Consider the following 25,768-nt stretch of genomic DNA (forward strand, 5'->3'; position numbering starts at 1 on the left):
CATTACTTTTATAAAAATTGTCTTGGTCTAAAAATTCTTGGGGGGGGATTGCCCCAATCGCCCCCCCCCTCAAATACGCCACTGCACTGCTGCGGTACGCGAAACGGTATCAGTACGGTAAAGTTGCCAGTAAAATCGTTCAAATGGTTTTTATAGGCATCGCACACACCTAACTAGACCGGTCCGGTGCGCATCTCCGTTATTATTTGTGCGGTACAATTAATAACCATGCCCATAGATTTAAATGGGGGCTTGCACACTTGTGCGATATATTGCCGGTACGGTCTCAAATATCGTACCGGAGGACGGTTTCTGCACCGGTATTTTTAGAATGTTGCATGCACGATTTTTATTGTGTACCGGAACGGTAAAATTAATTATGAAATTAGTTTTAAAAATCATAAGTACTTAAAAAATCAGGGAATTTACTTTGCTGTATAGTAGATTTTATATCTACTTCATGTCTTCATCATTGTGTAGTTGGATAAATTAATTCTAATTAAAATAATGCCATATCCGGGAAAGTACATTATCTGTGTTTTATCTTAAGTTCTTTTACAATATCTTAATTTTTAAAACGACAGTTATTTTTGAGCTTTTTTGAATTGTAATATTTTACATACCTAGTCATAAATTTCTAAACTCACTTAAAAATTGAGATTTTGTAAATAACTTATGAGAAGATAGAGATAATTCATATTAAAATCGATAATAGGTCAGATTAATCTTGTATTAAAGCTAATATGTAATAACACAAAATTAGTTCTGCTGAATACAGATTTGTCATGTTGTATGTTTATAAGACGTAGACAACGCATGCGGAATTTGTGATCTCATTGCCTATCCGTTAATGGTAACTATTCATTACCTACCCGTATAGATAATATTCACACTTTTAAGATTATTAAATGCTATCATATTTTTATCAGTTAATTTCAAAAAATCTATAATTCTGGGCACAATTTCTAAAAACTTATTTCTATAATTTGCCAGCTACCTTTATCAGGTACGTAATACTTAAGTACCTACAAAATTTGTAGAAAACTATTCAAAAACTTTTTTTTGTTCAGTAATAAATTGTTATTGAAATAATTTGTCTGTTTTCATTTTTTTGGTAGTTGTGTATTTTTATTATATTTATTTTTTGGATTTTATAGAATGTCTATGTAGTGTGTCTATATAGTCTGTAAATAATTTGAACCTCGAAGTACAACATTTATGATGTTAGGTAATATACACAGACACAGTACAACTTCACATAAAATTGTTTATAAGTCTATAAATACATAAGGTCGTTCCTGAAAATAATAACAGTTTTAATAATTATTGTAGAATCATAATACAATAATTTTAAAATAATAAATGTTAGTATCGTATACGTATTGTACCGCAGCAGTGTGTGCTTATTGTGCTGAGAAACGTTCTGGTACAATATTTTCCCGTCCGGTACATATTGTTAGTCATATTGTCCGTCCATATTGAGTACCGGATAAGTGTGCAAGCTACGACGGTATAAATATCGTACAAAAAAAATAGTAGTGTACCGTATCGCGTACCGCAGCAGTGTGTGAGCACCTTTATACACATATCGTATCATTTACCATTTAAATGTTGGCAGGTAATATAACCGTAGTTTAGTTATATAACTTATAAAGATTTCGAAATAAGTACTTTAATTGAGATATATAATTTCATTATTTGAATATCTAGGTAAGAACAGAAAAAAATAAAGAATTATTTAAAACACGGAAAATTACGATTCAGAACAAATTTCGTTCAAAGATGGGATTATTAATTTATATGGTATAGCAGAGTAATAATACAGTTTTATAACTTAATTTTTTTCTTATTCCTAAAAACTTCATTTGTTTTAATTATTATTTTTATAAGACACGGGACCACAAATGATGGAAATACTGCTAGGACATTTTTTAGAAATTTAGAGAAATCGGCAGAGATCACAGGAGTTGATGTAAAACTGATTGAACGATTTAAAAATATTCTAATGGTTATGGCAAGTGGCCAGGATATTAATATAGATGCATTTGATGAGTATGGTGAACAAACAGCTAAACTTTTTGTTTCCTTATACCCCTAGTTTTATATGCCATCAAATTTATGATGCTGATGTTATTCGCTATGCAATTTTACCGATAGGTATGTATGTATTTCCGTTCTATTAAATTTAAATTTTTTTTCAGAATAATTAAGCATATTTAACGTTTATTTTTTAGGACAATTATCAGAGAAGGCCCAAGAATCTCGAAATAAAGATTATAAAATTTACAGACAACACCACACAAGAAAAAACTCAAGAATAAACACCAACGAAGATCTCTTACATGTGTTATTAATATTATCTGACCCGTTAATATCGACCATAAAACTACTTCCAAAAAAAAAAAAAAAGACTTATCAAATGAAGCTAAATCGCTATTGAATATAACGTTAGATGAAATAAATTTGAACAGTGATTGTGATAGTGCCAGTAATTGTTAACGTAGTTTTAATAATTATATTATAATGTTAAATATATATATAAAATTTAAAAACTAAAAACATCCCCTATGGAAAATAATAAACAATAAGGGGTAGATAACAAAATGGAAATAGTATTTGGATTCAGCAACCTAAAACATGTAAATTAGTTGATGTACAATATGCAAGTTTTATGAAAATTTAGAAATAAAGATTTTTTTTACCCCTTATTAGGGGTTAATTTCAAAACTGATAACAAATTTGGATTTAGCATGTCCAAAACTAATAGAATTGATATATTTCACAAACTCATATTTAGATGGTTTTAATTAATGCAAGCTAATCTAGAACGACGAGGGGTTATGTGTTCGAAAATTACGTGTTCGAATAAAATTTGTTCGAATGAAAAGTGTTCGATAAAAAATATGTTCGAATGAATTTTTGTTCGAATAGGTTTTAGTTCGAATAATTAAACTCATTGTTAAAAAAAACATTTATTAAATTATTTATTTCTTTATTATTTATATAGTAAAAAATTATTAAATGTTTAAATTGTACGCAATGCCTCTTAAAAACTCTATATTATGTTGATTACTATTTTTAAATCTTAAAACTAAATTTTTAATTCTATCTTCATGTTGTTGTCGGGATACCTTAATTTTTTTTGCAATTCTGCCTTGAATAAATTGTTCAATTAAGTTTTCGTTCTCGTTCTGAATTTTTTGAAGAAGTGTTATGAATATATATTATATTTTGACATACAAATATATATATATTTGTCAATAATTATTATAAAAAATATACTGCAGCAGTCGGTAAATTACAGTCGGTGCCTGTGTTACAGAAACCCATATTATGATTAGTGATTACGCTTACGATAACATAACGAGTAGATAAAATATATTGCTCTATATCAGATACTATATTAATGTAAATACACGTCTGTCTTTCCTTGGTTAACGGTATAATAGTCGGAATATACGATTATTAATTTTTATATACTATAGATAATATATATCTTAATATCTATATCAAAATAATAATTACAAAGTTTTCGAACAAAAATTCATTCGAACAAAAATTCATCCGAACATATGCTTTTTCGAACACTTTTCATTCGAACACATTTTATTCGAACATATCATTTTCGAACACATAACCCGACACCATCTAGAACACAGAACACTTTGCGGCCACCCAAATAAACCACAAAATCTAATCCACTATAATTACCCACTCGCACAATATAACCACCCATAATCTGCCTCACATTCGTATCAATGACATTAGATATCACTCACGGAACTCAGTCAAAAGTGTAAAGTATACGAAATCGAATGTCACATATGTAAAACCGTGGTCCTGCAGAATTTCATAATGTTATACGACTTGACCTGTTTTAAGAGAGGGGTAGCATATGTGGTAGCTTTAATAATACGCAGCGCAACCGGTTGTCAACTTATAAAATAGTGAAAGAAAAATCACCGCATTATTGATTGCTACATTTTAAGGGGGGAAGAAAATAATGAATATACGTACGTGATTAATATTAATGTTTTATTATGACGAATATGCAAGACTGAATGCGCGGTAATGAACTGCACGGTTGTTTTATATACTCATAAACAAAATGTCTGTTGTTAAGGGGCCTCACCACCATGTCTTTTTTTAACAAAAACTACTGTTTCTAATTCCAACGCTGCGTGTTGACAATTATCACGATTTTCACTCTGAAAAAATATACGGATTCTCCATAGTATTGAACAAGGAAACGATCGAGCCACATTTTTAATTTTTGTAATATGAGGTGGAGTTTACATGCGCTCAATATTATATACCTATTAACCAAGATTTATAGATTATAATCGATAAACCTTGCCTATTACCTACATTGGACGTTATTATATTTTATTATCATTCTGTATTTTAAATTTGAATTTATTATTCAGTCGCTATTCAGCTTTGTTTCTAGTGCTCGAAATGGAAAATTTTCCGAACCGGAACTCTTTTCTTTTAGTACATACTATAGAATTAGGAGCTTTAACCCATCAAAATTATATTTCCCCCTTCCTGAAATACTAAGCCTTTTTTATTACATAAGTTGTACCTTCTATTTTATACTGTTTTAGTTAAAATTATATTTTGGCAAATCATTTTTTTTCATCTCTGATGTCTATGTAAAGTAAAATCTAAGTTGATCTATGTAAAGTGCTAAAAAGAGTGCTAAATCCACAGACCTTTTATCAGAGTGTAAAATGTTTCCCATATTCATACCATTTAAAACTTATTAATCTATTATCTATTTGATTCGGTAAATCAACAAAAGGTTAGAGTTTTTACAATTTTATAAATAATTCTAAAAACTATAACAAGTTTTAGAAAATCGAAGAGTTATGTCAACAACAGATAATTCAAAATTTGTTATATTTTTATATGTATCATCAGTGGCGTAGATACAATTTTTTTCTGGGAGGGGAGTGTTTAAGAGTAAGTTTTGAAGTGTTCTTAGTATATCTTAAAACGAGGTCATATGTAATAATGTTACATTTAAAATGGTTTTATTATTATGTCCCGTATTTAATGAAAATTATTTTGTTACTTAATTTTTAATATATACCTAATCACAGTAAAATTAAAATATTTTACTATAATATGTAAATATTAATAAATAATAATCAAATATCATAGAAAAAAAATCTGTGGAAACACTTACTTTAAAAACACTATTAGAACTCTTTAATAATACTCCTATATTTTTTTACATCAATTTATATGGAATAAAAATATTTATGACTATAGTTTAGTTCACTTTATGTAATAAAGAATATTATCTTTCAGTAGCGTAGTCAGGATTTTAAAATGGAGGAGTCCAAACCCAAAATACTAAAAAAACATAATCAACAATTAACAATAAGCTTGTTAATATAATAATTTTTATACTAAGTTTATCGTATTTAATATATTTTATTTCATTATAATTACATTTCAATTTATTAGTTTAATTATTTTAACTAATCTAACAATAAAAGACATTGATGAGATTTTGAAAAAAAAAATGTTTTCATTATTTATTTCTACCAAAAATCAAAACAAAAAATTGGTTGTAGTTAACGCAAACTTCTTTTTTTGTTCATATCAGTTTTCTTTTGAATTGAGTGCCCCAAATCACGAAGGCCTCAGTGCGTCGCACCTACTGCACCATTGCTACGCCGCTGTGTAACACAATTATTGATTAATAATTTAAGGATAAAACAATAAGCGTTAGCAATACTAACTTAGTATACAACTTACCACTTCAATAATAATATTACCGATTTCATTTTTGACTTTTTCAACATAATCCTTGTGGCCTTTAATCAAAACTTTACTAAAATTGGAATTGACTTGTGGAAATTTAACAGTAACTCCATTATGTTTCCCACATATCTGGTTTATTACTTCAGCGTGAAGGGCAACAAAATAATGATGATATTTTGGAAGAACGTTCATAGTGACTTCAATTATGTTTTTCTATAACAATTTAATGTATTACGAGATTATAATTATTATTATTATTGCATTATGATTCTCTTATCTATTATTTAAATAAATTAAAAAGTAATAAATGTTCAATTATTTTTTATATAATAACTGTTAGTCATAGGTTATTTTTATGACTTCAATAATTCCAATAACTATAAATAAATACTTTTATATAGTAAATACTAACCAAGTCTTTAACAATTTCTTCAATCTTACGTTTCGCCTCTTCAACATTTATTTTGTCACCTTTTATGATGACAGCACTATTACTAGAAGCTATTTTCGGAAATGTTATAAACACTTCATTGCAATCATTAATAATTCGTTTGATAATTTCACCACGTCTTGCAACAAAGTAATTATGATACTTTAGATCAACATTTACTACAGTACGAATAGTATTTTCCTAAATCAAAACTGTTAATGATTATATGGTTAACTTATTTAGTTGTATTCAGGTACATCAATGATTATTTTAATTGTTTTTCTTAAGTTATTTAATTTTATATGACTCATATATCAATAGTTTATTATTGTAAAAAAAACTATTAACAATTATGTAAATATAACCTCAATACAATTTCAATAAAAAATAGACAAGTTAGTTTAATACACATGCATTTGTATTGAATTATACATACTAAAACTTTAGCATGGTCTAAAAGTCTTTGTTTAGAACAGCGGTCCCCACTACACGGCCCGCGGGCCGCAAGCGGCCCTTTAACAAATTTAATGTGGCCCTCACTAAAATTAAATTGTAATCGAAAATCCAAAATTCTATAACAGGGAATAAAATGAACGTTGCTTTTTATCTTATTGTTTTTATTTATTTTATCTTTTTATTTAAAACTTATATTGAATTACCAGTTGGTCAGATAAGCAGGTACCAACGATTATGGGTTTATTCATTTCCACCGCGTAGTCTTGTATGATAAGTTTATCTATTATCGCTTATTGTCCGTTTGTATTTTATCACGTACATTTTAATTATTTATCATGGCGAAACGTAAAATCAAAGATGAACACAGAATATTTCAAGACAGTTGGGAGATTGAATTTTTCTATATTTCTGGTAAGAAACATGATGCTTTATATTTAATTTGTCGTAAAACCATAAATATTCCAAAACTTAATAATATTAATCGTCATTACATAACTCAGTAAATTGAATTTTCTAAAAATTATCTCCACCCATCTAAAATAAGGGAAGACAAACTAGTTGAATTAAAAAATGGATTTTTTTCTGAAAAAAAATCAATGTTACGGTTGTTAATATTATTATAAATGTATGCGGCCCGCAAGTAATTTTCAAAAATTACATTTGGCCCTTTCTAAAATTCTAGTGAAGACCGCTGGTTTAGAAAAAGTAACATCTGCTTTGCTATCGCTGATCACAACTCTATCTCCAGCACCAAGATTAGGAAATTCAATTTTAACATCATCACATTCTTTTTCCAATTTGTGTAAACCTTTTTTTTGATTGACCACTAAAGTGCCATGATATTTTTCATTGATTTCTACCTGTTCTTCGATGACATTACCAATATCGGTTATCATTACTTCAAACTTTGCTTTTGCTTTATTAACATTCTCTTTTTTACCAACAATAGTTATATTTTCATTAGTGGAATCAGTTTCAGGCGGGAAAATTATTCTTGTATTTGTTAAAAATCTGATCTGGAAACCAAATATAAAATCATAAATGAACACATTGTACCCTTTTACTAAATTATTTTAACAACATATCTTTTTAACATTGACTCCATTTGTTCCAATTAAATATTTGTGAAACTTCGGATTTACTTTTAAATCATATATAAATCATATTTATGAAATTCATCAACCATTATCTGAATTTGTAAAATAACATTTTTAACATCATCTTCAGGTCCTTTGATAACTATAGTCTATAAATTAAATTTTAGCTTTAAAATAACTGTTTACTATTTTTTTTTATAGATTTTTAGCATTTAGAAAATTTTTTTGAAAATTTACTTATTATATTACGAGAGAGGAAGCAGTTTCTTCTCTTGAGACAATCGTCTCCTACTCAAAGAGAGAAACTGTCAGAGGCCAGGTTCAAATCGATGCCTGAGCATATATCACGCTATAATAACTTATACAATTGGTTAAATTGTCATTTTATTTTATAAGTTTAATAAATAAGTATATTCTTACATTATCTCCTTTAAAAGTTGGTAAATTCAATGTCATATTACTCCCCACAATCTTCTTTTATAGATTGAATGAATTTATTCCTAAGATTTACAATGACATTTCTAACTTTATCATTTCCCAACACCATTTCCTTTGTTATTACGTCTCCCTAAGAATATATGATTGATAAATTAATAATAAAATTGAAAAATAAATAATCTTTATAAAAAACAAACTATTTCATTTTGTATTTCTTTAATCATATCATAAGCGATTAAAACTTTTCTTTTATTTCCCATGACTTTAATAACATCACTATTGTTTCCTTCAAGTGGTAAAAAAATACTGGTATCGGTCTCTTCTCTAATCTAGAATATTAAATTATATAAATAACAATATTTCTAAAGGTTGAATCACAAAAGTTAATAAATAATAATTACCTTTTTAATAAATACTGCTCTTTTTCCAGCACTAAGTTTGTGAAATGTTTAAAAATAGGAATTTCCAACACATAGTTGGTTTCATCCAATACTTCGGCTAATTCAGCTAATGATTTAAATGCTTTACTTACATCATCGTTCAAACCTCGTATTTTAACTGAATTATTTCTAGCCTCGACTAAAATATCGAACCAAATATTATTTATTAACGGTCAAAATACAAAAAAAAAACAAATATATTAATACTATTAATACTATAAATTACTTGGACTGGGGAATATAATTTGAACATTAAATATTTTCTGAAGTTCTCGAACTTTTTCACCCTTAACTCCAATTATCGCTCCGTGGTGACGTTGATCAATTGTTATTTCTTTTTCAATTTTACTTTTCAACTTAAATATAATTTCCTCCAATTCCTAACAAAAATTTTAATTATTACAAAATTACGAAAGATATTTAATGGAAATTTGTTAAAATACTCGATTTCGTTTAAACAAAATACTTGTAAATTTTTTTCTAAAAAAAAAAACATATCAGAAATTTTTTAAATACTTTTAAACCTATAATATTAAAATTAAAAGTTCATTGAATTTGTATAGAGTTATATCCAAATTCAATATTAAAATCCTCATTAATTTATTTTTTACTATAGAAGTATAATAAAAATTATCGACATTTTAATTTAGAAATCATGAAATTTTCAAATATTTATTAAAAGATTTATTTTAATTTAATTAATAAAATAAATAAATTAGTACGGTCACAATTAACCACTTTAAAAATAGACATTATCTATTTCGTTAATTTTTCTGTAACCTATTCATTCCAGCCATTCTTTTCGAAAATTATTTTACTTAAATGTGTTAAACTTAAATTCTGATTCATTAAAACATATTTTTGATACATACTTGAACTACTTTTTTCGTGGAATCCTTTGTTCCAGTTATATAAATTATGTCAGACGAATTTTTCATACACGGTATTTGAACACGTGCTCCTGTACCTAAAAAAGATAAAATAAATAAACAAAATTTCTGTTAATTTCTAACCTAGTATTTTATTTGAATTGAAATTAGATGTGTTGAAAAAAAATACATTTTTAAATTTGTTAGTTGAAATCGGTCTTCATTATTACTTCTGCCAGAACCGATGTGATGATTTTTTAATACAATCATATAATTTTAATATAAATATAATATATATAGTATAAGTTCTTATATAATTGAATCAATTAAAATTTTTAGTTATAGTTAAAAACGTAAGGCATTTGACAAGTTAGAAATCAGAAAAACTTGAATGAAACAGAATAGCGGAGATTTTACATTTCTTATTAAAGCACCCACTTAGTTTTAATGCAGTCTACCTAGAAGTATCGATATATCACTAAATCAAAAAGTTTCAATACCCAATTAGTAATTATCACAAGTAGTTTTTAATGCGCATTTATATATATTCGTAAACAAATAGTTTTTAATGATCATGTATATACATCGCATTATTATTTATTGGTAAGTTCAAATTTATCACGTAATCAATAACTTTCAAACGACCTAGAGGCAAAAATAAAAGTATAACCAGAGCACAATACATACATTGTATTGATTTACTTAAAAGTCATACTATTTATAAAAAAAATAAACCATTTTAGAAGTCGTAGTACTGTTTAAATTAATAAAATATATTTTTAAAAGCGAATAAATCTTTAAAAACCACTAACGGTTCTTTTTTCCATTTGAAATATAATTACTTATGTATATTGTACCCTAGGTGGTCCTTAGTTATAGGTGAAAAAAAGGAAAAATATTTTTGATTTCGCACCCCCATTTTGTTCATTATTATAAGAAAGCAATTTGAGTTAAATTTGGTTGTGATTACTAGTACTCTTTACGTGCCCCGAGGGGGTTGAATAATTGCAAAATAGGGTTGATTTGTCCTTTTTTTTGAATATAAAGTTGGGTGAAAGGTCCTACAATTAAAACGAATTATACGTATCATTTAAATGCTTCGATTATAAAATTGGATAAAACCGGAAATATATTATTATTATAGATTGCATTATGATTCGCAGTATTCGCCTCATAGTACTATCATTGATTATGGATTTTGGAATATTACTATCTATAATAAATGGTACTATCTACACATAACCATTTAATCAATTAATTCTAATGATAAATTAGAAGACCAATAGTATTGCCCAATAGATGGACAAGTTAATGAAAACAATTAACTTTATTTGGTTAAGTCAACATAAAGAACTTTGAGATGTACATCAATAATTAAACAACAATATATTTCACTTTATAAGTTAGAAATTAATATGGAAAACAAATGTACATAATTCCATTAAAAATATATTTTTTGAATTGCTACTAGGGTGTGTCACATAATATGTACATATAATGCACGAATTGTACAACTTTCAATTTTTATAATACTCATAAAATATTTTGTAGAACATGCATCATATTCTCTCTTTGTACACACAACTGATAGTTATTTAATTATTTGATTTTAAATAGGTTCCTAATTGTAGATATGTACGTATAAGTGCAAATATAATTATAATTTAACATATAATTTTTCAAATTAACTGGAAAATATAAAGTTATTCTATTGTATTATTATTATTATTATTGTATACTAGTATGTCACTTATAACATGTTGAGTGAAATAGTTTTATATATTTTCATGTTTATAAAATACTTTCGGATTAACTACGTCAAACAATTGTACTGGCGTTCTGAAGCAAAAGTAAAATGTGTATTTAACAATAACAATTTACTCCAGTGCAACACGAACACTGCTACAATATATTATATGTACTTTCCATAGAACAATAATATTAAAAACGATCTACACGGCGACTTTCTAATCATTTTCATGTATAATGAAATAATAGGTACTACACACATATTGCGATACTTCAGAAACGTTTAATGAATTTATGCTTTATCGTGAGTTGCGATCATTACATGATTTGAGAATTCTAGGTTCTTTCGAGTAATCGTAATTTTTCCCCTCTTTGTACCAGATACAAATCGCATCTTTGGCAGTCACCTGGTTTGGCGACCACATGCTAAACAAGTTCTTTCCAAAAGAATTTTCCAGCTAATGCATTGTAATGAATCAAAAATAAGCTTGCGCGTTCCTATTGATGAAACTTTACCTTATAATAATATGTTAGCTGGGATATTAATAGTTAAGTATTTTTTAATGAACTATAAGTGATAAAATCAAGAGTATCGACGTTCTCAATTTTATATCTTATTTTTTTATTAAATCCCATGTATTATTACGATTAATAGAGGTCGTGAGTGTATAGGTTTATTAAGATTATCTAAATCAACTAGGATGCCTGAATCTGCATGTCGTGAATATATTTATTTATAACAACCTGATATTTTATTATTTATCAGATGTATTAATATAATTTCTTACCTTAACTGTGTCGAAGTTGGTTGATTGATGGTAGATTACAAAGATCTTTTGAAATCAAAAGGTGTTGAATAAAATTAATTTATAACACTTAATGTTTTTAATTTGTAAGAAATTATAACAGTAACAATTTCCGTCAACCAAGCAGCAATGACCCGTGAATGGAGGATATAGCGATCAACTCAATAAGTCGGTGTAAAAGGTACATGACAGGCTAGAATGATGTTAGCAGACTGGCTGTATCATGTAAAGAGGGCTCTACTTATAGTATTGACCCTTGGTACTTGTTGACAGATTTGTTATGTTATTGTTGTTTATTATCAAGGTACATAGGTAAAAGGTGCGTGTTTTTATTAACGCATATTTTTTTATATGGCTTATGGTATATATATGTATAGGAATAAATAGATTTAATAGTAATTTTATATAATTTTGAAGTTCATGGGTACAGATATGTTGTTATGAAAGTCGTAATATTAGTGTATTAGATATAGTAATGACATTTGATTAAAAGTAAGTATAAATATTACTACTATTAATAAGTATAATTTTGATTATTATAATGGGGTACAAAGATGTGTTGTGGTTAGTTATATATTTTGATATTATGAATATTTTGGATATTGTATTAAATACAGTGTTTAGATATTAATAATAGGTATGTTATGATTAACATAATTGAAATGATGATATTCGTTATATTATGAATATCATTACAGCATGAACTTGTCATCTTTTGCTAACGTATTTGCCAACGTGAGCAGCGTGTTACGACACAACTATAATATATATACGAACGAAAATATTAAATATTACATAATTTTGTGCTAACTTATAACATTTAACTAACTATAACTTATAAAACTAACTAACTTAACTTTTAACTAATAACTTTTAACTTATAACGTTTAAGTTGTATTTATATACATATAATACAATACAATGTAATTTAATACACTTTATTCAATAAAGAAAATATATAACAATGAAATTTATATGTTAAAATTTCGTATGCCACAATGTCTTGTTGCAATTTCTTGCACTGTAGACTTGCTTGCAATATATATCATGCAAGAATACGCATAGTAATACGCAAGTGTATGTCCACAAATTTGTTTATATTTTTAGTCTTGTATGTATTTAAATATAATTTAGTTTCAAAAGCAGTGGCGCACGCAAGATTTTTTTTCGGGGAGGGTCAAGGTAAAAATATAACACATTTTACAATTAACAAAATTATGTAAATCCTTAATATATTTTGACTTAAATAATAGCATTGATGATAGAATAGACTATTCTATAATCAATGATACTAGGTATTCAATACTAGCTCTTCATATTTCAAACTTGTAAAATTTGTAAATTTTAACCTAGACATTGGAGAAAATTTCGAGGGGGGAGTACAACCCCTTAACCCTCCCCCCTGCGTGCACCACTGTTCAAAAGTGATCTGATCGCGAGTAGAATTACTGTTTTTTTTTTTAAATTTTTAATGAGAATATTAAATGGATCCAACAAAAAAAGGTGTAATTATTGTTTGCGATATGCTTCGTAAAAAAATCTTATAAAAGAAGCAAGAAGCTTATAAAATATAATAAAATAATTTATATTAATAATTTTATTAATATTATTATTATTATTAAAAAAATGTTAAAAGTTCATAAAACACAAACTCATTGATTACGCATTTAACTATTTGTGTTCGAGAATAAACTGGCATACAATTACATAATTGCATAAAATTCTATCCGACATGTTGGACTGCATGCAAGTTTAAGTATGCAAGGACTTGCATGCGTATTATCTGCGTTCACATTTGTTCAATTTTGTTCTTGCACGAGTAAAAATAAGCATGCGGAAAAAAGCATACAAGAAATTTCAATAGTGTGAACCCGAATAAGGCTTTATTTTTAACTTTTAAAATTCACATACGTAATTGTGTAAATAAAGCTAAAATACACTATCGGCGGACGGCGATTATCGTATAGATAAGCAATAAATGTACTTATGCATCGCGGTCGTTTGACGTTTATTAAATATTTTACAATAAACAATTCTGCAAAATGTTTAAATTTTACCAAAATATGATTGGTACACTAAAAATTTGTTTGAACCGGAACGATAAACGTATTCTTTTTACGAATCGGAATATTAAAAAAAAATGTTCGTGAACCGGAACTGCATTCCGGTGCGTTCCGGTCTATTTTGGGCCCTGTTTGTTTTAGTAAGGATTATTTTGTTATTTTAATTAGAAAAATGAATTCCAAATATAAAATTAAAACTAAAATTCCTTTATCGAAAAGAAAAAAACACAAAGGTTTCATAAAGGGAATCATTGCTGGGGCTAGGGGGGGGGGGGGCAAGTAGTGCCATCGCACCGGGCCCCGCGATTGTATAAAGCCTCACAGAGGCATATTTATGGGGAGCCTGAGAAGGCTTCAGCCTCCCCCCACGAAATCCAGGAATTGTTTATTAAGTCTGCTTATTATGTTCTATCAGAATTATAATACAATAATAATACAAGTTATTCGTGTTAAGTGTCTGACGATTTTGATCGTAACGATTATACCATTGAGTTCGGTACATTGTGCTTAATTTTGACGTACGGTACTGCTGCATTTATCGTAATTTCGATTTCTTTTATCTAGAATTGATTTACTGATATACACGCGTTGTCGCGTCTCAATCACCGTACAATATTTATACGAGCCCGTATGAGCTAAGACATTTTTGAAAGTGATAGCGACGACCGATAACACTATCACGGTGATCTGTTTACGTCGTATAGTTGTTACTTGTTTTCGCTATTATAGGTGAATGTTGTACACTAATTTTCCAACTTTTGTTTATAATAGGCTGAATTGGGGAATTTTAGTTGAAGAAAATACCACAGGCCCCAAAAAAAAAAATAATATCTAAATACGGCCCCTGGGGCCCCACAAATTATATATTACGATTACTACTTTATCTGTAAATAAAAATAATATAGTTTCAGTACGCAAATCGCAACCGGCGTTAACTTCTCAGTTAACGGATTGTTATCGATGAAAATTAAGATGGTACCAATTACGCATAGCTTTGAAGTATTGTACGCGCATGCACTTGTAAAATTGTTTATCGTCGACGACAGTTCGAAATACAGTTCTAGTATATATTTAGTTATATAATATGAAAAAACATAGATTTCTATAATGAATTAAAAAATTAATATATTTGTATGGGGCCTCGCAAAATTCTGCACCGGGCCCCGAAAACCGTCGGATCAGCACTGAAGGGAATAAGAGACCACCATGAACCAAAATAATAGAAATAATAGTGCAAATTACTTTGCACTGCAAACTGCAGCTATTTTTTTTTTATTAATAACTGTTTTACATCAAAACATTCAACAAATATGGTATACTGCGATCAGGGCCGGAACTACGAGGTGGAAGACGGGGATTCATCCCCGGGCGTAACATTTAAGAGGGTGTAATTTTCGTAATTATTACGTAACAACTAATTTGATATTTTTAACTTCGTTAAATACTAATATTAGGTTAAAACTCAATAACGTTCGATTGTATATTGATTATAAGAACACAATTTATTTGAGTATTTGTTTATTAGTCTATGGATAGGGCGTAATTTTAACATTTTACCAGAGCGTAAAAATTCCTAGTTCCATCTTTGACTGCGATAATGATTACAATTAACGACTACCAGGATGATGGTGCGGAAAGACGTGATACCCGCGTTGACGCCACACACACACACTAATAATCATTTACAACTAACACATAGATCTGGGGTGGCGACGATGTAATTAGAAATTGCCTAAATGTTCCTTAAATAAATGCTATAGCGAGGCCCCATATCACATTGTATGTACGAGATACAAAAACATTACCACTTGCACACGAGAAGTATTAATTCCTAATTTTTTCTACAGCATGTAACAAACATGCAGAACTACAATCTTTTAGTGGAGTTATACAGAAAAGAAAAAAAATTTCAAAAAGTTTACACCACGTTCCGGCCAAATTTAAAAGGTTAGTTTCGTTAGTGTTTTGGATGAAATGTAGCACAAATTGCTTAAATATTGCAGGATCACCGGTTACAAATAAATTTTATGCGCGCCACGAGGCATACGTTAACCAGGGAGATCCAAACAGTGAGTACATTGAACTCTTGGCAAAAGCTAAATCTTTAGGACCAAAGAATAAATATTCTTCTCCACAAACTGAAAGTCAAAGGTAAACAAATATTGATTTATTTATAATAGCAATGTATTTTATAGCTTCTGGAATTCTTATCAAAAGTATGTTATTGAAAAATCGATTCATAAATAATTAATAAATTATAAAGAACTCAGTCTCCTTTTCAGGTACGGGTGGCACGAAAAATCATTTATTCCTCGAAATGAAGATATTTTGCTTTTTCCACACATAGAGGCACCGGCAATTAAATTAGACTTAATACTAAAGCAGAACTATAAAAATGAAGTACCATTTAGTGGAACACCGTTTAAATTCTAATTAAAAACATAAAATAATTTTTTTTTACTCTTTCTTTATTTTCAAGGATATTGATTAATAATTTATCAATAATTTTAATAATAAATAATAAATTAATGCAATCATTGATTATTAAATAGGTCCAGTCTATTTTATAATAATTGATGAAATATTCTTATTTATTTATTTTTAAATAAAAATGTAGTTCTAATGATTCCCAATGTTTCATTTTCATAATAAAGTATAAAATATATTAATAATAAATATAATTTTTAATTATTTTCCAATAATTGCCATTAGATGTTTACAGCATGATAAAATTTTAGATGGTTCAGAATTTGATGCCATTAACGCAATGTAATCTTTTATTTGTTTGGACAAAGTTGGTGAATATTTTGAGCTTAATAAAGTTCCTATTGCAACAAAACAGCGAAACATTGCTTCTGGTTCAGTCAGTCTTATACATAACATGTTGGCAGTATCATTTACGTTTTGTATAGCCATGGCATCTTCTGATTGTTTTATCATAACACTCAAATTTAAAATCATTGTAGTTACAGCAATCTATTATAAAAATCATAAAACGAATAAATTAGGAACCAAAGTGTTTAAAAATCTAAATATAACATTAACTCACTTGAAGATGTTTGTGTGAAAGTAAATCATTTGGTAAGTTTTGGATTAACTTTAACAATTCTTCGTAGTTTTTTACTACAATCAGTTCTCCTTTCTCATGGTGCATAAGGTTACATAGACACCTAAATGCTAACATCTGATTGGTAGGATTTCCATTATCATAAATATGAGGTAATAACTTATTCATAATTAAATTGTTTGTACATAGTAATTCATTTGTGTGTTTATTGCGCACTGCTAGTCTTGTGATATCCAGAATAGGAAACAAAATATCTTTAAATAAAAATCACAAATTTTAAAATAAATAAAATAAATTCAGTAAAAAATAATTACATTGGGAAAATTATTTACCTTTGGGCCAATCAAGTAAAGTAATTAGAATTTTCACCGATTGGTCATCAGGAGTAGTTTTTTCATCACAAAGTTTTAGAAGAGAATCAAGTTGACTTTGGTTTAGTTGATTTACAGATTCTATTTTTTTATTAAATTCTTGAACTTTACCTAAAAACATAATAATAGATTTTAAACAAACATAGATATTTTATTTTGCACAATCAGTTCACAAATAACAATATTTTAATGTACTGGGTTTTAAAATGCGATTTTTGTATACATTGTGCATTTAATAAATATATAAAAAAATAAACAGATAGGAGGAAATATTGTGATAAAAAAACTTAAAAGAAATAATTTTATAAATATAAAAATCTTCTAATTTATAACTACTATATAATCATTTTAAAGCTACCTGTAACATTCAACATAGTATTAAATTAATATAATATATTGGTAAGAAACTTATTTATAATTTAAATTTATATTAATACTAATTTCTACGGCGACAAATTTTAGATATTCACTGTATATACAGTGTGTAAATGCTAATTAAGAACACTCAATATCTATGCGTAGAGACCTGAAATTTGAATTTTGATTTTTTGTAGGTTTTTATGACATAATAATGGGTATTTTTACAAGTTTCATTTTAATCACAGAGTAACTCATGTGTTTGGGCGATGAAAAATATCGAAATTATCAGTTTGTATAAATAAACATTTCATATTAATTTCATCCAGTGGCGTAACTGAGAAAAAACTTAGGGGGGGGGCAATATAATATATTTATTATTATCAAAACCCTGATACACCTCCCCCACACCAGTTAAAACATATTTTTATTGTATGTATTTTATATACTTTATCTAATTGTTTGATTTTACATAAGTCTTTTAACTCATTTTATGGTTTAGATAAACATAAATTGTAGGTAGCATGTACTAGCTACCAATATTGTTAAATAATATCCATAAGAGTTTATTAATAAAAGGTGCTATTTGTACTGTTGGATTATCTGGGGGGGGGGACAAAATTATACCTTTATCTCTCAAAAAATGGTCAGTGGGGGCACTTGCCCCCCCAAAATTACGCTACCGATTTCATCGTATTTAATTTTGTATCAAATTGTAATAAAGATTAACGTTTAATTTAAGAGAGGTGCCTAATGTTTAGTTTTATAGTGATTGATAAAATACGATAAGTATTAGATTACGTGTCTATTCCAATTTAAAATATCATAAATATCATTGCAATCAACTGACTGATGAAGAAATTACTACTGCAACAAATAAAGAATTTATGCAGCGCACTGAATCATGTTTTGTTCATGGAGGACAACAATTTGAACAATTTATACGTTAAATTAATCAATAAATAAACTTGTAACTTGAATAAAAATTAAACTTATTGTTAGGTATTGATAAATTCCAATAGATCCATTAAATGTCACGAAATAAACAACATGCCTGCTTATTTACGTTTTTTCTACTATAAGTTATAATACATACCCAAATAAAGTGAAAATATCAAGCCTTAACAATTCCAGAATAATTATTTTCAGAGTTACAATCAAAAAAATTTAAAATCGCACGCATTTTACAGTTTTTTGGTTAAATTGCTGTAACTTAGTTGATTTTGGACTTCGAAAGTTGGTTTAAGTACCAAAATTATTTAAAAAAAATAGGCAAAAAATAATTATTGGTTAAAATAGGTGGTTAAGATTTAAGAAAAAAAAGTGCATGCGCGAGTATTTAACTTAAAAATACTAAAAACTCGTAAAAATACCCATTTTTATGTCATAAAAACTAACAAAAAATTAGAATTCAAATTTCAGGTCTCTACGCAAAGATATTGAGTGTTCTCAGTTAGCGATTACACACTGTATAGCTTAAATAATTTTTTAACTACAGATATAACAATTCCAGTAATCAATAAAGATTACTCAGATCATCAAAATATAAAATATCCTACAAATTTAAGTAAGCAAAGGTAGCTTTATTAAGAGTGGAAAGATAATTTTACATTAGATGGTTCCTAAGATATCAAGTGGGAAAACAAATTTTTTTAAGTAAAATATTAATGTTCTCTACAGTATATTAAAATTAAGTCTAATAAGTATGTTTAAAAATATGATACAGATAATGTTAACTTTTGAAATTAAATTATGGTTTTTTTTGTCATGTCTGATTATAAAAATGCCAATAACAATTATATTAATAATTTAAAGTAAAATAAAATTCAGGTAAATACTTAGATAATAAAAAATAAATAAATAAATTTGGTACGTCTAATAAAATAACATTTTTTTGGTAACATTCTATATGTTGTGTTGTGACCAGTAAGCAGCCACCTCTAGTGAATTTGGGTTTATCAAAATCAGATCATTTTTGGTGCATTATGCTGGACTCATTGTGCATGACAAAATGTGTTTATCAGTCTATCATTCTCCACAGTTGTATGTGTCATCTTCTCCATTAAAGCCTCTTTCTACTATGTTAGCTTTAGTTCTCGCCACTCCGGCTTTCAATCTGTTGAGAGTTTTCCATAGTGATCATGGAAGATATCCACCCAATGGAAGTTGTTGTGAAGTCTGAATCAGTTCTTCCAGTTGTAGCATTCCATTTTGCCACCTTTGCAGTTTAGCTTTTTGTGGGGGTTCGTGCAGTTCTTTTGCTGTTTGTATGAAACATTTTTGAGATTTAAGTCTTATGCTCGTGATTTTATTTTTGAACATAGAATGTCTTTCGTCATTTATCTGTTTGGTTTTTTCTATATCGTTGGTCACTTGTCTTCTAATTTCAGGTAGAGCTACGCCTCCTAGAAGGTGTAACTTATATGTAGGCGTTGGCCTATGACATCCCATAATGATTCTGCAAGTATCGTTCAAAGCTATAGATACACACATTTCCTATGGAGATATATATTTAATAGTTGAAGTAACCATTGTCTCACTCCTGGCCCAGTTAATTTGTTCTATTGCAATTTTGTTGTACCCAGCCACTTTCCCATTCTTCATTTCTTTTGGGCTGGTGATGAATTCATTTATTAGAAAGTTATAGTGGAATATATGGCATTTATTGTTTTTGTTTCTTATGTTTTTTTCCCTCTTGATTTTCCTTCTGGGTTTACCATTTTAAAGTAATTCTGAGGCTATCTGATTAGCAGTGACATTTATATATTAAATTATGATTAAATTATAAGAGGACAATTATATTATAGATATAACATGTTCATGTATAATTTTTTTTAATTAATAAATATTTTAACTAAAATAAACTAAAAATAAATTATTAATAAATTGGTACTCACTTAAAATAGATGAAGTATTGGCTTGATCAAATTTCAAATAATTAGTTTGAGGGAAAAATGTGTTGTATCCCTGGGATGATTGCATTTGCTGTTCGGTGAAATTATTTTGACTATTTGTTCCAGACGATGAAGTGTTGTTACTTGGTGGTACATACCTATTAGATCCCGTGTATGGATCTATATAACCTTGATTAGTTGGTAAGGATGGGGTAGTAATTTTAGAGTTTGAAATTATAAAGTTTGCAACAGTTTCCAAATAAGATTGTGGTAAATTATGTTTATGTATAAACGCTTGGGCAACTACCCAAGGATCTTGATCTCTGTTAAAAGGTAATTTTAAAGGAGCCCCATCTTCTATGTCAACAGTCCATACATAATCATACTCCTGTAATACATTTAAATAATAAAATAAAATTAGTCATATAATATGTAATTAATAATACTACCTTTCCCTCGTGCATATTTTTATCTGGATTAGATGCACTTAAGACATCTCCAATTTTATCCCATTTAGATTCATTTGATAACCATTTATAACAAATAGGCTTGCCATTTTCATTAACCATTATTATTTGGCCATCACTTTTACCAGGAGTATAAAGTATTTCTGGTCCTGGCAAACTTAAAAATAAAAATAAATGCAATAATTTGATAAACTTTAAATGAATTAATTATAACATATACACAATATATACCTGTCAATTTTAATACCACCAACTTCTTTTTCTGCTAACTGGTTAACATTGTCAACTTGTTCTTGGAATGCTGTCTGAGCTTCAGTTGTTGCTTGGCGAGTAGTGTCAGCGCTGAATATTCTTATTAAACCATCACTAACAAACAAAATAGAATGTAATAAAATATTGCATTGTTTTTTAATTTTTTTTTTTTTAGTAAGTCTCTTGACTCATTTCTATTGAGCTGTTGATTGATGTATTAAGGAAATGTAAGTCAATGCATACTATTCATATGAGGATTTATGTGGATATTTAATTTAGGATGAATTCTTTTATGGTGGTTTTTAGCAAATTCATTTAATGTAGGTATTTTTAACTATTTGTGTATAATAACATTTCTTATATACCCTGGAGCATTTAGTATTAGTAATGAATTAGTCATGAAAAGATGATTTGGAAAGAATAAATTGAGCGAATATTTTAGGATTATTAAACTTAAAGAAAAAAACAATATCAGTGAAATGTCATATGTTTTAACAATATTTTAATTTTTAAGTGAGTTATGTTTATGTGAATTGTAACATTTGAAAAATCATAACTCACTTAAAAATTAAAATATTGTTAAAACATATGACATTTCACAGATAATGTTTTTTTGTCATACAGTGTTAGACACACCATTATTATGTAGGTACAATCTTTAAACATAAAATTTATAAATAATTAAGTATAAAAAACTAGTGCCATCATACAGATAATATATTTTTCTTAAGTTTGATAATAAATAATTTTACTTTAATATTAAAGTTAACTACAGAAAATTGGTTCTACTGAATTCAGATTTGCTATGTTATATACTTGTAAGACGGAGACAACATATACGGATGTGGTGTTCTATTAAGAAAATGAAATTATAGTACTAAAAAATACTACAATAAAATGCCATAAATTATTTAATGGCAATGAATTTGACTTTGAAGTTAAATCTATTATCAACATACATGACAAAAAATAATATTCAACTTTTAAACATACCTAGAGCCAACAATAATATCTTTATTGGGAAGAATAGAAACAGCCCATATACTTTGCGCTGGTTGTAATATAACTTGTTGATCTACACTTTGCCAAATATGTAGGTACCTATCTTCTCCACCAGTTACCACCAATGAATTTGATATATCAGAGCCACAATAAACACTTAAACTGCACAACACATAAAAGTCATATAAAAGGTAATTTTGACACAATGAAACATAAATTATAGGTAATCAATATTAAATACATTTTATAGTTAAAATAATAACATAAATAATACATAATTAAGTTATAAACTAGTAATTAAAATTTCTGTTAACCAAAATAAAGTTACATTTTTTTGATATATTTTCAATTTACCTATAAATATAACTAGGATGACCATATATTGTGTCTAAGCATTCACCAGTTTCTGCATTCCACCGTTTAACAGTAGCATCATTTGAACATGATAGAAATTCATTATACATTAACACTGATAAATCTCTTACACAATCAGTATGACCTAATACAATATTATAAATTTATATTACACAATCAAACATGAAAATAAGTCAGAAAAATAATTAAATACAAACCTGTTAATTTTTTTACAATAACAGAAGAATTTTCAGGGTTACCCGGTAAAATATCATGTATAAGAATAGTTTTGTCTGCTGAACCAGTTACAATTTGTTTCGAAGCAAGTTGAATAGCAGACCAAACTGCCGCTGTATGTCCTTTAAAAATTGTTAATAATACTGGTTGATATGTACGATCTGGGTCTACTGTTATTTTCCACAACTTAGCTGTTGAATCCCATGAAGAAGATAAGAGGGTATTTTCCATTATACCAGGACTGATCTTGCATACTAAAAATAAAAAAAGTAAATTGTAAATACATTTGTTTATTTATATATTAAATACATTAAATTTACTTTATCATAAGTAATTATTTCTGTCTGAAAGATTTTAATAATTAAAAGATAAAATTTAATTTTCTAATTAAAACCTTTTTTTGTGATAACTAGTTTGGATAATTTTCAATCTAATAAATCTCTTATTTTTAACAAAAAATATACTTATTTCTAATCTTTGTTAAGATCTTTGATCATTTAAATCATTGAGATAAAAAAAATCTAAGTTTAAAGACAAAAGTTGAATAGCCATGAGACTTTTAATTTATAAATTAATGTACTAAATAAAATACCAAATTATTTTGATTACACAAGTTACATTTTTTACCTGTATTGGTATGTCGAGTTTCAACAAAAACTGGTTCTGGTGATTCAGGTACATATCCACACATAAGTTTATCATTACCGCCAGTAACAATAAGACCATTTGGTAAGACATTAGATTTTGGTAGTACTCCGATGGACACTACATAATTGGTATGACCTTTAAAGGTTTGAGCTTCTGTATATCCAGCGTTTTCACTGAAATTAAAAAAAACAAAAATATACATATATGGAAAAATATAATCTATTTATTTATATTAATATTTTGTAAATACATAGTGGTAATATTAAATCGGATAAGATGTACGTACTTAATAAGTAAGAATAATTATGATATTATAGTTTTGTTTAAATAAATAATATATATTTGACTATACATAAGCACATAATTGAATTACATAATTACTATTGGTCAGAAGAATATAAACATGAAAAAACCTACCAAGGATTTACCCAATATATTTTGATAATGTATTAGAAAAACGAATGTTTTCAATTGGTAAAAAACTGTTTGAAACATCTATGTATATAATAACTTAAAGTAAGAAGGTTCTATGTATGTAATAACTTAAAGTAAGAAGGTTTAAAACATTAAATACAAATCTCACAAGTTATTTCAGAGTATAGCAGTAATGGTAATGTGCAACGAGCATTTATCATAGTTCAAAGTGTCAATCGCTACAGAGTACAGTCTTTATAGAATGATCAGTCTGGTAAGCCGGTATCTCCCAGAGGAAGAAAGAGGAGTAAGTTGATTGGCAGGAGGTACAGCTGGTCATAGGTTTGTCAAAGTCTTCAAAGAACGTGTACAGATACCAAGCTCGAAGCGTTGGCTAGCGGGCATAATACTGGTGTAATCACTATGATGCGTTTCATCTAACCTGTTGGGTCTCCAGAGTTTAGCGGTCTTGTCTCTTGACGCGGACACGATATAACCGTCGCTGGTGGTGGCCAGTGAGCGGACGTCCAATACGTGTCCGTAGAGAACGGAGCTGAGTTTGTAAGCCATGGTGCCAGCAAACTCGGGCACTGCGACAACGGATGATTACACGAGAAGCCGACGCAGGGAAACAGACGCACAACCGAACACGATTGCAATAACCGAATTAATTGTAACTAACATGCACAACCGCTTATTCATGTACTGATACGAAGTTAATGACGTTTTGTTATCAATCGGAATCAGGAGTTCTCAACAACGCCGTATGTTAATAATAATGGCATAAACCATAGAGTAAAGAATGCATAAACATTATATTTACATTTAATCATTTGAATTATGGTGTAGGTCTTCGGTATATCGTTGAACAACTAACATTCTCCGTTTAGTTCACCCAGGAGCTTATTACCAAACCCTCTACAGCCACAGAGCCTGTTCTTTAAACGCCGCTTTCATTGGCCCGTTTAAAAGTCGTGCCAAATATTAGATTATTATAATCATCATTAGTGGTTATCAATTATATTATTTTTAATTTCTAATCGTTGATCGGTTATTTGTAGATTCAGTGCCGAGTTAAGGGGTAGGGGCAAAGGGGCAGCTGTCCCGGGTGGCACAATTTTAGGGGTGGCAATTTTTTGATGGCGTAAACAAAAGTTTTAATATTTTCTAATGTATGTATATACTAGTTTTTAGGAAATATTATTAATTTATTATTAAAAAATATTAATAACAATTTTATCAAATTATCATAGTAAAATTGATGTCCTGAATTCAAAAATTGCATATGATCTGTTAATAAAATTATTCTAAGTAAATAACAGAAACAAGAAAAAACAAATTTTATTAATAAAATAACGTTTATACCAACACCATTGTTTTTACATTAAAAAACAGATCGCTTAAAAAAATAATTTTATTTGTGCAGTGTTTTTAGAACATAGTTAAGTCCTAAAAATATTGTACCGGGAGTGTAAAAATATCCTAGAGAGTTAATACCCCCCTCGAGATACAATATTCCTAGTAAATTCTTACTGGGAGGTAAGATTATCCTAGGATATTCTTACGGGGGGGGGGGGGGGGG

At 28.1% G+C, this 25,768-nt stretch overlaps 6 protein-coding genes across 10 annotated transcripts in view; 2 read left to right on the top strand and 4 right to left on the bottom strand.

Annotated features, from left to right (window-relative positions):
• LOC112683897 (protein FAM183B-like) overlaps positions 1-16,573 on the top strand; it is a 21,935-nt gene extending 5,362 nt beyond the window's left edge. The window contains exons 1-4 of one of the 2 annotated variants that reach the window (XM_025555092.1): positions 15,894-15,902; positions 15,971-16,070; positions 16,127-16,274; positions 16,394-16,573. In XM_025555092.1, the coding sequence (XP_025410877.1) occupies positions 15,983-16,070; positions 16,127-16,274; positions 16,394-16,556 (399 nt within the window). In that variant the 5' untranslated portion in view covers positions 15,894-15,902; positions 15,971-15,982 and the 3' untranslated portion in view covers positions 16,557-16,573. Of the gene's footprint in view, positions 1-15,893; positions 15,903-15,970; positions 16,071-16,126; positions 16,275-16,393 lie in introns of those variants that run through there. The other variant, XM_025555093.1, reaches the window with a different exon arrangement.
• LOC112683898 lies at positions 1,098-2,829 on the top strand. The gene is made up of 3 exons (XM_025555094.1): positions 1,098-1,803; positions 1,891-2,157; positions 2,235-2,829. The coding sequence occupies exons 2-3, from the start codon at positions 2,040-2,042 to the stop codon at positions 2,438-2,440; spliced, it is 324 nt and encodes a 107-aa protein (XP_025410879.1). The 5' UTR covers positions 1,098-1,803; positions 1,891-2,039; the 3' UTR covers positions 2,441-2,829.
• On the bottom strand, positions 6,738-8,214 carry LOC112683880 (vigilin-like). Its single transcript, XM_025555068.1, has 3 exons — positions 8,179-8,214; positions 6,865-7,677; positions 6,738-6,777 (listed from the first exon to the last, which is right to left on the bottom strand). Exons 1-2 carry the CDS (start codon positions 8,212-8,214, stop codon positions 7,309-7,311), a joined length of 405 nt encoding a protein of 134 aa, XP_025410853.1. The 3' UTR covers positions 6,738-6,777; positions 6,865-7,308.
• On the bottom strand, positions 7,868-12,485 carry LOC112683896 (protein SCP160-like). 4 transcript variants are annotated; one of them, XM_025555088.1, is made up of 8 exons: positions 12,043-12,485; positions 9,509-9,603; positions 8,863-9,016; positions 8,598-8,775; positions 8,394-8,525; positions 8,179-8,326; positions 7,996-8,107; positions 7,868-7,907 (listed from the first exon to the last, which is right to left on the bottom strand). In XM_025555088.1, the coding sequence occupies exons 2-5, from the start codon at positions 9,572-9,574 to the stop codon at positions 8,432-8,434; spliced, it is 492 nt and encodes a 163-aa protein (XP_025410873.1). In that variant the 5' UTR covers positions 9,575-9,603; positions 12,043-12,485; the 3' UTR covers positions 7,868-7,907; positions 7,996-8,107; positions 8,179-8,326; positions 8,394-8,431. The 4 variants fall into 4 exon arrangements, with proteins under 4 accessions (XP_025410873.1, XP_025410874.1, XP_025410875.1 ...); XM_025555089.1 differs by having other exon boundaries at positions 7,996-8,116; XM_025555090.1 differs by lacking the exon at positions 7,996-8,107.
• A 213-nt stretch (positions 16,574-16,786) lies between the features above and the next one.
• LOC112683899 (phospholipase A-2-activating protein) lies at positions 16,787-24,907 on the bottom strand. Its single transcript, XM_025555095.1, has 11 exons — positions 24,629-24,907; positions 23,752-23,945; positions 23,106-23,378; positions 22,888-23,032; positions 22,525-22,695; positions 21,511-21,645; positions 21,262-21,436; positions 20,816-21,200; positions 17,523-17,672; positions 17,173-17,444; positions 16,787-17,099 (listed from the first exon to the last, which is right to left on the bottom strand). The coding sequence occupies exons 1-11, from the start codon at positions 24,754-24,756 to the stop codon at positions 16,812-16,814; spliced, it is 2,316 nt and encodes a 771-aa protein (XP_025410880.1). The 5' UTR covers positions 24,757-24,907; the 3' UTR covers positions 16,787-16,811.
• Positions 19,752-20,746, bottom strand: LOC112683900. The gene is made up of 2 exons (XM_025555096.1): positions 20,448-20,746; positions 19,752-20,376 (listed from the first exon to the last, which is right to left on the bottom strand). The coding sequence occupies exon 2, from the start codon at positions 20,367-20,369 to the stop codon at positions 20,058-20,060; it is 312 nt and encodes a 103-aa protein (XP_025410881.1). The 5' UTR covers positions 20,370-20,376; positions 20,448-20,746; the 3' UTR covers positions 19,752-20,057.
• Positions 24,908-25,768: the final 861 nt, after the last annotated feature.

This window comes from Sipha flava, unplaced genomic scaffold, assembly GCF_003268045.1.
Source record: "Sipha flava isolate LNK unplaced genomic scaffold, YSA_version1 237_pilon_pilon, whole genome shotgun sequence".
In the NCBI taxonomy this organism is placed as follows: Eukaryota; Metazoa; Arthropoda; class Insecta; order Hemiptera; family Aphididae; genus Sipha; species Sipha flava.